General features: G+C 28.2%; 3 protein-coding genes across 6 annotated transcripts in view; all 3 read right to left on the minus strand.

Annotated features, from left to right (window-relative positions):
- LOC112682965 (pyrokinin-1 receptor-like) overlaps nt 1–12,767 on the minus strand; it is an 88,506-nt gene extending 75,739 nt beyond the window's left edge. For 3 of the 4 annotated variants that reach the window (XM_025553762.1, XM_025553763.1, XM_025553764.1), the window contains exon 1: nt 12,242–12,767. The gene's annotated coding sequence lies outside the window, so the exon portion shown is untranslated. The remainder of the gene's footprint in view (nt 1–12,241) is intronic. The other variant, XM_025553761.1, reaches the window with a different exon arrangement.
- Nucleotides 900–2,094, minus strand: LOC112682978 (jerky protein homolog-like). Its single transcript, XM_025553776.1, has 3 exons — nt 2,052–2,094; nt 1,687–1,994; nt 900–1,586 (listed from the first exon to the last, which is right to left on the minus strand). The coding sequence occupies exons 1-3, from the start codon at nt 2,092–2,094 to the stop codon at nt 900–902; spliced, it is 1,038 nt and encodes a 345-aa protein (XP_025409561.1).
- LOC112682979 (jerky protein homolog-like) lies at nt 2,091–2,414 on the minus strand. Its single transcript, XM_025553777.1, has one exon. The coding sequence runs from the start codon at nt 2,412–2,414 to the stop codon at nt 2,091–2,093; it is 324 nt and encodes a 107-aa protein (XP_025409562.1).
- Nucleotides 12,768–18,966: the final 6,199 nt, after the last annotated feature.

Below are 18,966 nucleotides of genomic sequence, written 5' to 3' on the forward strand. Positions count from 1 at the left end.
GAAAATAGACTGTCTGATAAGCTTGAAGAGTACCCATTTTGACAATCAAATATTTACTAAACAGTTAAAAGAACGAGCAATTCCAACGTTTTTTTCATCTTCGAAATTCAAATAGTAATTTTATTTAGTTTTATTTATGTAATAATTTCTATTTTTATTTTTATATTTCACAATTAGGTATACATAATTTATACAATTTAGCATAAGTATATGTGATATAGTCATATAGCATGAAGTAACTACATGCATTTTTTTTTTTTTATTAAGAAATCACACAATGGTTACACTTGGCAATATAGTAATTTACATAATATTATTTTTCAATTGTATGGTTCAATGTACTTGTTCAAAAAAAAAAAAAAAATTATATTATAAATTTTTGTTTATTTGAACTAATTTCCATTTTTATGAGCAATCGCTAGTTGTGGGAAAACGAGGCTGGTCTATATTAGTTGAAACTCACTGTATATTATTTAAAATAAACATATAATGAAAAAATAAAAAGAAAGTAAAGAATAAATTAATTCCAATATAATTTTAATACAAATATTGATTGTATAAATATGAAAATTTGAAAATATGTATTAATATCAAAATACAGTAGAATATCGATTATCCGAACTAATTGGGACCACACCTAGTTCAGATATGCAAAATTTCGGATATTGGAAATATAAAATAAAATTTTTTTATAATATGATGTATTAATTAATTATTTTTATAATTAAATATTTATTATTATAATTGATATTTCATTAGAATTACATACATTCCATTATCAGAAATACGAGTACATACATTATTAGAAATAAATTACATTTACTTATATTATTTATTATATATTTTGACAAAATTATCCATTTTAATTTGACGATGAGCTGCAACGCACTCTTCTGCAGCTAAGTCTCGCAAATGTTTAAGTAGAAATAATTGTGTTGGACAACATTCGGCCTACTGTTCAAACATCTCAAGATCAGTTTCAAAAGCAGCAAATGCTTTAGCAGATGATGGTCCTTTGGTGCACCCATACTTTTATCACTACTATCATCACTTTCTTCATTTTGCAACGAAGAAATGATTTCATCGCAATCTAATATTTGATATCCTAGATCATTTACATCAGTTGCTAACCAATCAATAGCGTCATAATAATTACAGTCATTAAATCCTGGAATTTCATTAAATAAATCAACAAAATCATCAAGATTATTTAGATCAGTTTTTTCTTCGGCTTCTAACTCCATAGAAGCAACCCAAAACTTCTTCTGAGCATTTCGTAAATTTTTCTCAGTCAAATTATCCCAGGCATCTGCTGCCATGTAACAGCAGTGTTTCAAATTCAATAATTTTGAAAATGCAACAACACTTTCTTCAGTGCCTAAATTTAATAAAAGTCTCCTCAACATTTGTTTTCGGTACATTCTTCTGAACTTTTCGATTACTCCCTGATACACGGGCTGAATCAAAGACGTTACGTTTGGTGGAAGAAACATGACTTGATAATCTGGATCAATTAAATTTAATACATCGGTGGAAGAGTGAGTGGGTGCATTGTCTAGTAGCACTTTACCTATCTTGTGATGATCCTGACGCCATTTTTTTCACATTTTTTATGAAATCATTTTCAAACCAATTAAAAAATAATTTAGAGTCAATCCAGGCATTTTTTTGAGCTGTATACGTTACAGGTAAACTTTTGATGTTCTTGAAACACCGTGGTTTCTTTGATTTTCCTATGAGTAGTAATGGCAATTTATGGGTCCCAGCATTATTAGCACATGTCATAATTGTTACTCTTTCTTTGGATACCTTAAGACCACGTGCTGCATGTTCTTGACAAGAAGCAAATGATTTTTTTGGTAGTGCTTTCCAGAGTAAGCCATTTTCATCGGCATTGTGAACGGAATCTTGAGAATATCCTTCTATTTCCACAAATAATTGGAATGTTTGTTTAAAATTTTCAGCGCTACTTGAATCGGCTGATAATAATTCACCTTGAATTTATAACTCACGTATTCCATGTCAAGATTTGAATATATGAAGCCAGCCACTGCTGGCTTTAAAATCTTCAGGGCCCTTAAGTTTTGTATTCATCTCAAGAGCTTTTTCAAATAAGGTCCAGAAATTGGTTCATTTAAGCTTCGTTTTTGTATAAACCACATTTCCATTGCTTTGTCAAGATCATGATATTTTGTGATTCTCATAACTTTTTTTCTTTTTATTCCATAATCACTATTCATCTTTGACGCAAAATCCATGATTGCATGACGGTTGTTTTTAATATCTGTAACTGTTGCTTTACCTATATTATAAATACGGGCTAAAGATACGCTAGTCTCACCTTTGTCCAGTTTAGCAAGAATTTCTATTTTTTGTTCCATCGAAAGAACATGACGTTTACGTTTATTAGACATTTTAGTTAATTGACATTCGTAATATATTTGTCCGATGTATAACGATGTGTGTGAGGTAGAGAGCCGAACTAAACTGACAAGTTATACACGAGGACATCATTTAGATAAGCCCGTTGCGTTTTGGTGATTTACTAATGATTGACTAATGATTTATGATAATTTGATACATCGATAAACCGGCCGGCCGACTGACCGGATACGAGTTTTCATGTTCGGATAACAGAACGTTCGGATACGCTAATTATAGTTCGGATAATAGAGGGTTCGTATAACGGAGGTTCGGATAAGCGAGATTCTACTGTATGTGAAAACGGGTAAAATAAAAAAAGCCATATTTTATTCATATATACACCCTGTTCATCAGAATAAAGAAATTCACATTCAATAAAATTATGTATTTACAAAAAAATCCACGCCCTAGTGATAACATTATTTGAGAATTAATTACAACGAACGAGATAATTTACACATTTCAGTGTACATCCGATCTATACTTACACTTATCGATAAATTTACACGATTGCATTCATTAATCATGATCATAACAAGTGACGACTACTATATTTATCTCACACTAGTAGCATTGCACTGATTTTGTTTTAGTTCCACTATGTACTCTACGTACACTGCAACTGTGTGAGCGTGTGAGCACGCGCGCGTGTGTTATTGACAGTCCATGGTTTTATAATACAACAATACGATGTCGATAATGACAATGTCATGAGGTCGTATATGGAATTGGATTAACTGAGCGTTTTAGGACAAACACAAATAAGAATAGTGGAAAACTTTTGCGCGTTGACCACATCCCTACGGATCTCCGGCATATTTTTTCTTCTTATTGTACTTTATGCCGACATGTAATAGACATGGTGTAAAATGTAATTTCTTTACTTGTTCTGCACCATTATGAGATAGGGACCCGGTTAAATCGCGTACGTTCTGCGGTCGTTTAAAAGTTACTGGACGCTTTGAAGACATTATTATAAGACGACCACGTTATTATAAGATTATTTCGACGATTCGCCATCACACGACGCAAATATTTATGATATTTAATCGCTCTGCCCATGCGAATCACAAACGCTTTCATTGCCATAACAGTGCTTCGACTCAGCAAGTACATCGTTTAATTGTGTGCATCAAGCGTTTTAACCGAAACAAACCAAAAGCTTTATATATTTTGTGAATGGCAGAAAACAGTTTATGTATGCAAATGACGAATTCATCGAAGAGAAACCGAATAAAAAAGGGTGAAATTCCATAGTCGGGGAAAATTACATAATTAAATAACGAAATAAAATAATAATTTTAATTAATTAAAATAAATAACTCTCAAAATAACTATTCTGGATGAAAAAAAAAAAAACAAGTAGATTAGTTACATTTCTTAAGTCAGTTAATATAGTAGAAAAATCAAATTTATTATAAGGTAGCAACTCACATTAATAATGTACTTCAAATAGTCAGACATTCGTAATAAGAATAATATATCTAAGATTTGAAAAATGGAAAATATTAAATACCTATAAACAGCACAAATTTCTTTAAAATAATTTATAACTACAAAATGTCTGTAACTAAATAACTTATACAATCAAGTCACCATAATTCGAACCTCGATAACTTGATTTTTTTTTCTCATTCCCTTAGAAATTCTCTTAACACTCAATGTATCATAAGTCTTGTTAACTTGAATATCAAATTGTGATAAATAGCTTAGTCGATGTATATTATTTTATTTGTTATATCTGTAATGTATATATAATAAAGATTAAACGAGTAGATAGAAACTGTTTATTAGCGTATGCACAATAACAGTACGTATGTATTTGTATGTATGGAATGTACAACCAAATACGAGTAAAATTGTCAATTGTTTCAAAAAAGCTGGATTCTGTTTTAATGAAGAGCAATGTGATGATGATATGATGATATGTTTGGAAAACAATGACGATGATTGGTGCATATGATTGACAAATTGTAGCAGATAAATTTAATATCAATCAATAAACTACTTTTCAATCGTATGCTACAATCGATGATAATGTTGTAGTTAGTTTACCGTTAATTGATAACAAAATCATGGGTAGAAATATAATAAATAGTGATTCTGAGAATGATGAAAATGATGAGCCTGAAAAATGTTTAAATATGATAACGACGAACCAAGCAATTTCATCATTGCTAACTGTTAGGTAATTTGATAAATTTGTCCGAAGAGCGGATGTTTCTATATTCGAAGTCATAGGCAAATTACAAGAATTTGTGATAACATTTATATACATATATTTATTATAATGTTTTTTTATCGTACAATTTTAAAATTATATCTCATTATATAACTTAAATTTTGACTTAATTTTGAAAAATTCGAGTTAGTATCTCGAATAATAGATATCTCGAAATGAATTCTTATTCCCTTTTAACTAATTTCGAGTTATTGTGATTCAACTGTATAATTTCATGGAAATTCATTGAAATATCTGATTTCGTCCAAATTACATTGTGTAATGATTATAAATCATATTTGTGACATTCCATTTTTTGTATGTAACAACAAAGAATGATATGAAACAGACGAAAAACCTGGTATGTAATTTTCAATCAAATATTATAATATTATGCATTTTTACAACAAAAATGTTGCCGATTTTTATAATTTCGTCAAAATTTAATATTCACACCAATGTATATATTTTTATTTATCGATTATATATATGTATGAGAAACTTTGTTTTAAATTAACAAGACGTTTTGTCAAACCAAAATTATTCTATTGACATTTTTCAATTAATCTAAGAAAACATGAAAATTAAATTTTTTTATAAATAACTAAAAAAAAAATAATCTTTTGAATAACATAGAATAAAATCTCTAGAAAACGGTGATACAAGCATTCAGTAAAAATATTATGTCTCTTGGTCATTATTTTTTGAATCACGAAGAAAACTCAACTAAAAACTAAACTAAAATTTTGTCGAAAATTGTTTATGTCGTAAATGTTGTCGTTTTTTTTATAACTTTTCGTCAGTGTTTTGTAATTATTAAGTTATTATTAAGTCTTTCAAAGTACCATGTACACAATATCTTCTATAGAAATTATCTTTAGATTGTAAAGCAGCTCGATACACTTCTGGTTGAAATCATGTACACAATCTCAAAAAAAAAAAAATAAATAGTGCGTGACTAAATTATATGAGATTATTAATGGTGAGGGTTCAAATCTCGGTAGAAATTGAAATTTATAAATAAATAAACAAATAGTTTATTTATAGAAATATATAAATAAAAAAAAAACTTAGTCTGGAGTATTATTATATTTGTAAAGTATGACCGGTTTCGAATTAAAAAGTCTTCATCAGGTACATATACAAAGTTAATAAAATTGGGATTCTATATGAAATTTGAAGTTTTTTGAATTTTTTTTTCATTTTTTCTAAATTTTGGACAACGGTTGAGAAATTCAAAAAATAATTCCTAAATACTAATAATCATATCCTATCTTTTACCTTTTATTTGTTTATCGAAACACTTCTTCTGGTTGAAATTGTCTATAATAGATAATCGTGATTTTCCCTGCGGTAAAATGGCTTTAAATCTAGAAAGTTATTAGTAATAAGAAATTTGATTCACTTACAAAAAAAAAAAAAAAAAATTAAATAATAAATACGTTATTTTCTTTTTTTTTTTTTTTTGATTCATTGCGCTAAAATTAAATTGTACATGTTTTGTTGAATTTAGTTTTATCTGCCAAAAGATTTTTAATTTGATTTTGGAGTAGCGTAGTAAATTGAAATATATATATATTTAGGTTATTTGATGTTTATAGATGTATAAATGTTAAATGTATTAATAATGATATTAAAAACTAAAAAAATATATTATACTTTTTCTTTATAAAGCTATAGACTTTATACATTTTATACAATTCTTTATTAAATTTTATATCCAATCACCATAGTAATATTTTGAAGAATAGAATAAAAAAATTACAGTGAGTATTTAAAAAAGGCTTTATTGGTTGTTGTCCAATGACCGTTTTTTAATTTTATACCGTTTTTCAAAGTGTACATTCATTTACGAAAAGAGCTGAGTAATTTCCCCTTCGGCGATTCCGTAGAAATAATTTTATTGGAATTGAATATTTTAATATGGAATTTATTTATCTTATGAATTTCCAAAGGGCTTTTCTAATCAAATAAAAAAAGGAAACCGTGGAGAATTTCACGGTAAACATCAGATTTCAAAAAAAATATTGACACTTTTATGTAAACGAAATCACACAGAGAAACATTATACTATCGGTATGTCATATTTTCGTGTTAAATTTTAAAATAATAATCCACTACTATATAAAGGTATACACAATTGTCAACATTGAAGTTGTTTACGACTGTTTTTCGTACTCGTTATCTACAGCTGGTGTTAAATATGAAAATCTTGACTGTTCCGTAGAACTTTGTCGTTTGCAGAGGTCTTTGGATATATTTATTTAAAATACCTTGTTTATATAACTCTAAAATTGTGAAATTTCTTAACAAGCAAAAAAATTTTCCCAAATTTATTTACAAATGATAATCATATCGAAGAATACGTTTTGAAATATGTAAACAAATAAATCGTGTCCGATCAAAAAATTCTTACTTCCATACTTGATGAAAGATTTCAAGCTTATAAATACACCGGAATTACCATTCACCCATAATGACGTACACAAACTTCCAAATTCGACTGCAACTTGTTTGCGTACAATTTATAATTTTTATCTGAAAAATCGGCTCATTTGGGCACACGTTTACAATAAATGTATAACTGGTTTACGCACACGTTAATAATTACATTTTATCTTGGTAGACAGAAGGCCAAAATAATTTTTATGTGCCAGTAATTTTTTGTTTTTGAAGTGTAAGTCAATTTCAACGTATATTACAATGTGGATAGCAATTTAGGATATTTGTGTTCATAAACTTAATTAAGAACTAAATATTAAAGAGTTTCATGTAGATTTTGAGATATCTGCACACGATGCATTATTACATTTTTACACCGATTGTTAAATTGTTTCTCGTAATTTTAATTTAGCTCAAAGTTGGTTTCGGCACATTTAAAGTAAAGAACAATTATAACTTGAGTATAATTAAGAAAATTCCAATATTGGGAATTGGCTTAAAATTTTTTTTGTTTTGCCGTATTCACCCACAGAAGAACTAGAAGATGCCTTTACATAATTAATATCAGATTGCCCGATTTTAGATTTATCATTTTCTGACTATATTCTTGAAATATCTATACTTCCCAATTCAAAATGTAATCCCATGTTATATGCAGGACATTCATAAGACGAACCTTGAACTACAAATGGTGTAGAAGCATTCCATAATCATTTTAATCAACAATTTTACATTCCACATCCCCACATGTGGGCCGAATACATTAGGTAATAGACGTAATCCTTAAAATACAATAAGAAAAATAAAGATACAACTTAAGTTTGACGTTGCAAAAATCAATAATTGTCAATAAATCACCTTCAAATTTTTATTCATATGTACTTAAATGTATTATTTTTCTAGATATATAGTGTACCCAAATGGTGTATAATTTGTACCCAAACGTGTTATGGCCAATCACATAGGTCATAATTTAATTATGATTATATGCGGTTACTAAATATTATTAATCACGGGAGACATGAACCTATATGTCACTCATGATGGTATAACATTTTTATGATCAATTGCACTGCTTATTTAGATGACAAAAAAGTTCATAGAATCGGTACAAATTTTTCGGAAGCACACAATCGCCCGAATCTGCGAATCTGACAACAACATACCAATTTTTATCATATTTTTTTTTCAAGATATCTATTCTATGCATTTAGAAATATTTTATTATTTGAAACATTTTTAAGGTTATTCATAATTTAATTATAATTTTTCTGGTACAGTCAATGGTCTCATCCAATAAAATTGCTCTCGAGTTATTCTCAAAAATGTTAGTTGCACGATACTTTAGAGTACGCCAATTAATTTTAATATTATTACTCATCAACTTATAACATATTGTTGTTTAATAATTAGTATCGTCGAAAATATAAGAATAATTTATTATTATGGAAATGATTTGAAGATTTATTTAGAAAACGTCAAGTGTGAATATAGCTGAGAAAAAATCAGTAACCGATTATTGAGAATTGTTATTGTTTTGCAAATATTTTAATTTTATCGGGAGTAGAATATTCAAGAGAAAAATGGTATTGATTAATATTTTTTTAAACTTCATTAAACTAAAGCATAACATGAAATTTTTTCTGGCACACTCTTCAATTTTGTCCGATCTTATACCTAAGTTCTTGTACGAGTATTTACGGATTTAGTATTTCGTTAAGTGAGTTACAAATACGTTGTTTTTATTTATGTATGTATGTATTTTAATTAGATTTGAATGGTCATTACTAATAACGGATGTCTTAAAATTTCATTAAATAAGTCATAGCATTTATAATAGTTATTAGTTTATTTATTTATACAAGTAATTATTTTTTTGTGATGTGTTCTTATTAGATATACAATTTGTTGAATTTTAACCTTTGACATTTTTAATGCAGCATAATTTTATTTAACTTTGTAAAAACTTAAGCTTCAAAGGTTTTGCGATTTTCAATCAAGAACGTAGTAGTTTATATATAGTATGTCTCATAAATAAATTTATTTTTATAATGTTATACCATCTTTGCATTGTATCTATGTAAAATAATAAGTTACTTTAAATAAAACGTATGATAAAAATAAAACCATCAAAGATAAATAGATACAATATTTGTGTCTTCAAAAAATTATAAATATTAAAACCAAAAATTATAGTTTTTTATAACTGTAAAATCTATATATAAGTCAATAAAATGAACGAAAAAACAATATTATGTGAAAATATACTTACAATAAAACGATTAATTAATGAAAAACACATTTAAACACACAATTATATGAAAAATAGAAATTTAAAAAATATCAATAATAAAAATTATTTACTTCTGGATTCGTTAATTATAAATTGTTTTATGATTTTTTTTTTTTGTAAGGTTGAACCATTAACCAGGAGGAGGGGATTGTCATTATTTTTCTCTAATTGTTTGAATACCTATATAGAGTTGACAAAGTATTGCATTGGTCATATTTATATAGTATATGGGTTATTTAAAATAAAAATAAGTTAATTGTTCACTTTAAGATGTTTTTGCATATAATATTATAAAAATTTTGATATTTTAACAATAACTTTTGATCATATTTATTTTTATATTTAATAAAATACATAGTAAATATGAATAATATTTTATTGTTATCAGATCTAATCGTAATCATTGAATATAAATTTGAAATTATTTTTTATTCAAGCAACCTTTAGATATTTATACTTTTTTAATACGTAAAAAGTATGGACAATTTCACAATAACTATGAAAGGGATATACAATAAAAAAAAAATTAGTTTATTTTTTTAAATTTAAATTTAATTAAATATAAACTAATGTTAAAATATTCCAAGTTTAAGAAAATAATAATTGCCTAGTGATGAAAATAAGGTTTCTTCAGAACCTAAAATAACTAATTAAAAATATTATTTACCAAGTTGTATCATAAATAATAATGCGATCTTTATTGAATTTTTAGTTAATAGAAACATTTATAATGTTATATATTAGGTTAATTAATTGTCTCTTCGTGACTTAAATTTGAATTAAACGAATGATTGAATGATGGGATATTGGATTCACTTATTTTAAACATTTATTTTTAACATTGTACTCTTAGCTTTTTTCAATGAAATACTTTTAGAACACAATACACCGACTGTGAAATAAATTTCAATGGTGGACATATCTAGGTGTTTAGTATGTTTTGATTAGAGAGATTCCTAAAAAAAAGTTAAACAAAAGTATATTAAATCGATTTTATAAGGTTTTTAAGATATTATGCTAAAAAAAATTGTAAATAAATACTAACGACAGTTTTTTTTTTGTGAAGAACTTGCCTACAAATTTAGTGGGTACTAAATTAACTATAGTAGTCGTAATTTTGTAATTTTTCTATTATAAATTGGAATGGGAGCGAAGAGAAAATATTATATATTTATAAGAACTCAATTATTATGAAAAATCACATTTATTTCATCTGATTGTTCTACGAGTACATATACGAATATATCTGCTAGGATGTAGCTAAACATTTTTTTTGAGTAGGCCTTCTATAAACCTTCTACTCACTAATGGAAAAAGGAAATTTTCCTAATTTTTGTATCAAATTTCCATAAGTTCATAGTTATTCTTATCAAACATTAATAATTTACGACAAAGTGAAGAAAAAAGTTAGTATATAGTTTAAAAAAATAATTATAAGTAGGTTATAGATACTAAGTACATTAAACATTTTGCAGTAGATAATCGAATTCTTAATAGAACTTCATCAAAAGAATTGAATAAGCAATTTTCTATCGACTATTTTTCAATATTATAACTAGGGATCGTGCGTAGTTTTCTATATGACCTTAGCATAAGGCTGTTGTAAATAAATGTATAAGAAACTGTAAAACTACTGGATACACTTCTGAATATTTGTTCCATATTTTTATTTGAAAAACCCGATTACTATGTTCAGATTGTATACACGATATTATATCAAGAGTTCTCTATTTGAAATAGTACAAAACTAATACTTAATTTAATTATTATTATCCCCACAAAAATTCGTAATTGAATAAAGCGAAAAACTTACCAAGAACTTTCACACCATTTACAAGTACCTTAAGATGTTATTTTGATTAGGGATGAAGTGAAAAAACTTCTACATCAAAAACATAATAAAAGTGACACACTGAAACACAGTGCCTATTTTAATTGAATTGTTATGATGGGATGACATATAATTTATGGGCATAAAATGACCAGACGCAAATTCAAGAAGAAGAATAAAGAGTTAATCCCCCTTCCCGAAATATATATAAAAAAAAAAAATGTTAATAAAATAGGATCTTATTTACAAATTTAATAGTTATTTAAAAGTTTCCCATGAGACTTGTAAATAATATATATATAATGAGTAATAAGACGTGCTATTTATTCAAATTTTACATTTTACATTTTTTTAAATCTCCCTTGAAATTTTTTCTTGCGTTCGTCCCTGTAAATGACTATGCACAAAAAATTTTACAACAACGGCTCGGAGATGAAGAACAAATAAGAAAAAGAAGAAGAAAAATAGAGCTTTCGTCAGAATCGCACACATCTAGAATACGTAATATTCTTGGCGAAAATGTATTGGTCATCATCGTATAGGCCCACAAATATCGACGTTATAATATTTATAGTAGACATGCTTTCCGTACAAGATAACAATAATAACACATACGTGTATGCGATATTATTATATCTTGTGATAAATAGGCTTTTCATGAAATCAGAAGTTTCATAGTAAGACCCTGTTCATAATTATTTACCATGCTCCCCGATTTCCTGTTTCATATTTATAATATAATTAAGATACCGCATTATACGAGAGTAATTGGAAGGAAAAGTAACGTTTGATTTAAAATAATAAAATTAATTCTGTCAAACAAGATATGTTTACATTATTTCTCAATTAAAAATTATTATAAATCCATTTGAAAAGTGCGTGCATATTTTAAAAATATATTACAGTAAGTTATAATTTTTTTTTTTTTTGGGGGGGGCTCTTGTTTAGGTAACATAAAATAACCCTATTCATAACTGCTATTTTGTAACAAGACGTTTATAAATGTTTATAATATAATATAAATACTTACCGTGTCGACGATCGCAAGACTTCGAAGGTGCGGTCGTCGCGAAAAATGTCTCGGCGGAGAAATTATAACTGGTAAACGAAAATAAACGAAAAAAAAAAAAATAAATAAATAAACGAACACGGACCGCGAGAAAACAAAAGGATTGCGCGCGCAAACGAACGTAATATTTTCTATTGGCGACCGCTAAGATGAGCACGCGGACCTCAGAGAACGATTTCGACGACGGCTGCCAATGCGCGCTAGGAGACGAAAATGTCGCGAACGGAAAACGAAAAAAAAAAAAATGAACAGTTTTGCGATTATTTCTTCGGAACTGTTATTATTGTTAGGTCTACGTTTTGAAGAGGACACCGCTACGACTACTACTCTTCGATGGCACCGCGTTCGAATCGCATTCTCCCGTGTGTACGTGTGCGCCAGCGCGGTCGCGCGCGCGCGCGTTTGTGTGTGTGTGTGTGTTTTCCGAAACGCGAAAAAGCGACTCGCACACGGACGGCGAACGCACGACTGACATGCGTGGGGTGTTACTTTGCCGGCCGAACCCGCCAAAGTCCGTCGCCGATGTGCACACACACATACACACACACACGCGCGCGCGCGCACGTATACGCAACGCGCGCGGTATACGTACGCGCATGATGACCGCGGTACAATTGAATACGATACCGCGGTCCGTGATATTGTTGTTTTCGGTTTTGGATTTTCCGTTTCATTCGTAAACGTGTTGCTGCCGACGCACCACGGTTATCCACGGGATGTGGTGCCGATGAAAAGCGAATTCCGCGGACGAGTGGCTGAATTTAAATCGAAACGAAGATTCAACAATTATACTGTTGAAACATCTTGTAATGTTGTATGCGGTATTAAAGCACAATTAAATAAGAACACCGAATATTTTTGTTTGAAATATCGTAAAATACGACGTATCATACCTAGTTTTCATTTTTAGACAAAAAAAAAAAAAAGAAAATCAGCAACAAGTAATTTGTTTTAACTCGCTATTGAAATAATTTCAACAAACAACATAACCGTAATGATGTATAAATATATTATGTAAAGAAACATTTTTTTTTTTCTATTTACATGGTTCGTTCTGCAGAAGACCGCGGATCATCGAGAATGTAACATGAATGTTACTGTGATGCAGTGGTCGTTAACCTTTCTGAACCCTTTGGGCTATATTCGTAAATTAGAAAAAGGGTTAACGGGCCAGATGATAGAAAAAATTGTTATGATATTCAATGAAATTTCTTAGTTTTAGAATTTAATGTCGGCCGTCAAAAAGAGGGTCACACGCGGCCCGACAGTCGGTTGCCAATCACTGATGTAAAGAGAAACCAGTCAAAATTGTCGACATGCGGCAATGATGACCGGTTTGTCCATTCGCCGATTGCAATCTATTACTGGCGCTCGATTTCTTATGTTTCATCGTTGCGGTTGTTACACTCGACAAATTATGTTTCGAGGGATTTTTCGATCGCCACATCCATAGTTGCACTACCTTAGGTGAATATATACTAAGGTATATATATATATATATAGCTATATATAGCTATATATATACTATTATAAGGTATATATATATATATATATTTTGTACGTCGTATTATTTTCACGGTATACTTGTATGTTTAAACTTTTTTTTTAAAAATGTTTTTTTTTGCAAACATTAAACTAATAATAATAGACAAACATACGTTATCAAAAAATATAGACCTACAACTAGAATTAATAAGGTTACGCTAGTCGAGTTTGATTGGGTTTTTCAGATTATAGTCAAACGTATGGACTTTTTACTATATTTTATATTCCAATAAAATTAAACTATTTAAATTATGAAATAAAAAATGAAAGTTATTTTATTTACAATAGAATCATATACAAATTTATTGATATTATTCTTTATTTGATATATGTAATTATGGGAGGGGTAACAAATTGAATATAGCTCCTCCCCTTGATGTTTTATCAAAAATATTGGATTCACGGATAATCTACTACAAGTGTATTAACAATTTATTTTATTAGCAAAAAATCTACCTTCGATATCGGTAGTTTTGTGATATTCTAGATAAAATAAAATCCTTCAAAAATCAAACACATAAATCTATTAAAAAAAAAAAAATGACTACGGGGGGGGGGGTTAATCCCCCATATATTCCCTTGTGAGAAGTTTTGGAGTGCGCCTGGGCATACCACGTGTGTACGCCTATGAATTCACAGCATGCATTTTGGTAGGCTGTTTATTTTTCACCAACGTAACGCGAAAATGGTGTTAGGGTTGATTAGGAATGCCTTGTTTTGTGTTTAAAGGAGAATCATAGTTTTCCCTCATACATTATCATATATTATATGTGCAGTTTTTAGACGAACAATTGTTTGATAAATAATTCACTTAAAACATTAGTGGGTAGGCTAAAAATATTTTTTACTCTAATAATGCCATCTTTTATTTCCATTTTGGAGAAATTGTCTTCGAGAAATGAAAATGGTCTTTGGCCAATTTAATGATTACATTTTGCACCGAGTCATTAAAAAATAATTCGTCAATGTATTATTTTTTTTTCAAGACCATTGAATTCAAAACATTGCCTATATCATCTACGACAAATAAAAATACGTTTTTCTTCTTTATTATTTTCAATCAGTGTTAAATAAAACACGTGTCGACTCTATTGACTGGCCGTTTTTATACGTATATAATAATATGAAATATTAATTTTATCGAATAATAAATAAACAAGACGGTAAATAAAATATATATTATTTATTGGAAATTAATTTATAACCAGACCTTTTTTTTTGTTGTTATTCAAGACCGTTTATAGTTTCATTATGCATTACTCTTTATTTTATGCTTGATTTGCTGTTAATAATTTTATTTTATACCAATCACCTTCGGCGAAATAAAGTCGAACTCATTTGTATACTGTTATAGTTACATGCTATTCAATAAGTTGTGAAATTATTGACAAAAACTCATCGCTTACATAACTCTTGAATTAGTATTATACCGATCCATTATGTATGTTTTGGTCTACCGAGGTCATATAAAATACAGTAAGACTTAGTGTAATGATAAATAACAATAACCGTATGTACTCGTATGTGTTATTATTATTGTACTTCATTGTTTTCTTCTAATCGCAGGTATACGTATAGTAAAATACTTTCTGAGAAATCTTGTGCAAAAATGTTGGACAACTCGGAAGTGTTGAATAAACTTCTGAACAACAAATGCGTTACACCAATGATTATTATATTTTATAATGAACGGTTAAATGTTTACCGAAGACGATTGGCTTTTTTCGATTTTGTTTCAACTAGCCCTTCTTACCGCAGAGCTTTGATAAAACACACTGTTGATATTGCAATGTTTTTGTTGCTATTTGTTTTCTTGGATTTAACGGGATGGTTAACACATCATTCAATAAATCCGTTTTAATATTTAAGAGATACCGTTCACATTAAACCTCGCGCTTGTTCTATTTCCGAGTATAATATGCCGCCATCTAACCAATATCTTATCGAAAAAGTGTGAAATGAAACTAAGTCTTTAAGCCCGGTAATACAATTCGTGTAAAATCGTAGTTTACAAGCGTATTCGCTGGAAGATACTGGAAATTTTAATTGCTACTGTGTCAAAGGAGGACTTTAAAAATGTTATTGGAGAATAACAACGTGGTTTTACGTCCATCGTCGGAAATACGATAGTTCGCTTTTGAAATCTAATTTCCAAAGCAAATATCGGTAAACAAAAATAGTGCATAAAATACGGTATAGCGCAATAGGTTTTATGATGTGACGTTACTTTTTTCGAACACAGGGAGTTTAGACAACAGAATTATAATATTTTCATTTTTCATTCATCACAAAAAACGAATAATGCAGTTCTTGTTTGCCACGTAAAGGTTGTGAAGCATATGAAATTTGTCTAAAATCAACAAAAATAATTTAACTTTTATTGAGATTTGTTCTTGTTTAATGTTGGGTTTTCATCCTTAAGATATTGTAAAAATATTTCTTTACATAATAGATTTTTTTTTTCAGCAGAATTTGTTAATTTAATTCTTCTGTACATAAAACTTTTAAAATTTTTTTAAAAATAAATAAATCCTCTTATTCATTCACGTAACTTAAAAAACGTTAAGTTGAAAATTCCATGGGATTTTGTCCGAAATTCTTAGAATTCAGCATTTGATCGAAATGTTTAACGTTTAATTTTCTATTAACAGTCTGTATATAAGCTAATAGTCGTAAAATATATTATTTCATGTACTTTGGATGTTAACGTTTTGATTATTCAGGTGTATGAAATTCATATAATCCTCTAACAGTATTATTTATTTTTTCAAAATGTATTAAAACTTGTGAAACGCACACTAGTCGGTCTTAAATCATTATTAACCAAAATATTAACCAAAATCTAACAGACATGGGTTAAGTTAATTTTGAATATCAGTTGAAACGGGTTGAACATAGTGACTGTGGTCATAATATATTGTTCAATCGGAGAGAACAGTGCAGTTATTCGTAGCAAATAACGACAGAAGTGTTTTGATATATGTCAAATAATGGATGAAGAATGATTAGTGCTACCATACAATTATGTTTGAAATACTATATTATTGTGATTAAATTGTTAATAAATTGTTTTAAATTATTATACTACTTATTTCTATCTGTTTTTTTAAATTACTTAGTTGTCAGATTATCATGTTTAAGTTTTTAGAAACAATCTTAAGTGTAAGAGTCAACGTACTAAAAATTAACCTTATCCCTAAGTTTTCAATGCTTTAATGAACCATAAATTCAACGTCAAGTAATTTCTGAAAGTTTCGCTCTAAGAGATTGAGTATAAATTGCCGTAAAAATAATGGATATGATTTTAGAAATAGATAATATAATAATGCAACAAAAATTTAATAAATACAATAACACCGTACAACTAGATTATAATTTAAAATTAAATTATGTAAATATTACACTTTATTTGCTTTTGACGTAATAATTTTAATAGTTATATTTGAATAATTGTTACACTTACTGTTTTGTGTATCGTATTAAATCGAATCTACTAATCAAAATTATATTTTTGTATGTATTCAATAATTTATTCATATATTAATCATACTATAAATGTACTAGGGGTGGATCTAGGAGTGAGTTCAGGAGGTCAGCTGACTCACAGTTAATAGTTGTCGACAAAATTGGTCTCTTAAAGATTTCTAATATTTTTTAAGTGAATTGGCTGAAGTTAATACCATACTAGGCCGAATGCCCTAGTTTCCACCCCTTCCTCTAAATAACGTCACTTTTTTAATTGTGTAGTACAGTAAATCACTTTTATGCAGCACCTCATGTAAGACTCCACAAAATATAATAAATGTTAATTTTTTCAATGATAACTATGAATAAACTTGAAAACATATATTATATTGCCATAGTGTGTTTTTTATAACAAATTATATACTTATAATTCAGTTTCAGACCTTATAAGTGGCCTGAAATAGCCAGAACCACAGTTTTCCATCTGTGAATCCGCTCCTGATATGTACTGTCAGAAAATCGATGTATGTAATACAACACGCGTGTTGTTCTTTATGTAACTGGTATTTAATTAAATCGATTTTGAAATCGAAATTAAAAAAAATCTTCTTGACTGAAAAGAATTTAATAATAAATCCTTGGAATTGTAATAACTTGCATGTCTACTACTAACTGTTATGCGATATAAGCAATAAATCATACATGTATAAAACTCGATGATAAGGATGACCATAATTTAAGCCAATTAAAGAAAAAAGTATTTATGTGCTTTCATCTTAAAATATTTCTAACGCAAAAAATTCGTATTTTTATTAATTTACTTGTCATACAGTTGACAGTTGTTTCTTCAATTGGTTTTAATAAAAAACGGGATAAATTATAGTAAACTTGTGTTTCATATCAAAATATAATGATCAAATTATTTGCAATACCAATTGCCGGTGACTAGTTAGTTTATGATATTTCCTTGTGATTTTTTTTTTTTGAGTCACAGTTAATTTGACCTTAGTTTTGCGTTGTACATTTTTTAATTATTTTATAAAAGAGGAGAGTTTATCTTATAAATTCTCGGTAGTTCGGGTCTCGTGTGAATATTAATTACCGGTTGTATATTAATATACATACCGGTTTCTAATTTCAGATTGTTAAACTGGTTTCATCTAATCAAACAGGACTTATCACCATAACAAATGTAAAATTCACTTATATTTTAAAAAGTATTTAGTTGTCAGTAATTCTGTTTTCTTATGTATTCAAAAAAAAAAAAAATAATAACAGCATAAAATACAGTCTTGTAGTTTTTAATTTTGTAATTTTCAATGAAATGCCCAAAAACCTAAAGAATATTTACTCACTAGGGTGGTTTTTAGCTATGGACGAAGAAATTTTATTTTTAATATTTTTGATTTCTTAACCCCTATTTTGTTCATTACTATTTGAAAGTGATTCTGGTTAAATTTGGTCATGATTAATCACCCCTTTCACGTGCCCCAAGAGGGTTGAATATTAGTTAAAAGGGTTTGTTTTGTCATTTTTTGACTATATTCAAAAAAATATTGCATTTTTCTTAAAAATGTATAAAATATATATTATAGATATTTATATTTTTAATAAAAATAATATTCATACAATTTCTCATTAATCTATTATTTCCCAAGAAAAATGATAAAATATCG

This window comes from Sipha flava, unplaced genomic scaffold (assembly GCF_003268045.1).
Source record: "Sipha flava isolate LNK unplaced genomic scaffold, YSA_version1 217_pilon_pilon, whole genome shotgun sequence".
In the NCBI taxonomy this organism is placed as follows: domain Eukaryota; kingdom Metazoa; phylum Arthropoda; class Insecta; order Hemiptera; family Aphididae; genus Sipha; species Sipha flava.

Bases quoted from the DNA above. Each gene is read 5' to 3' on its own strand.
- LOC112682978 (XM_025553776.1), bottom strand. From the start codon at position 2,094: ATGAATACAAAACTTAAGGGCCCTGAAGATTTTAAAGCCAGCA. The intron at 1,995-2,051 runs GTGGCTGGCTTC...TATAAATTCAAG, and splicing joins TGAAGATTTTAAAGCCAGCA to GTGAATTATTATCAGCCGAT. The intron at 1,587-1,686 runs GTAACGTATACA...AAATGGCGTCAG, and splicing joins AGAACATCAAAAGTTTACCT to GATCATCACAAGATAGGTAA.
- LOC112682979 (XM_025553777.1), bottom strand. From the start codon at position 2,414: ATGTCTAATAAACGTAAACGTCATGTTCTTTCGATGGAACAAAAAATA.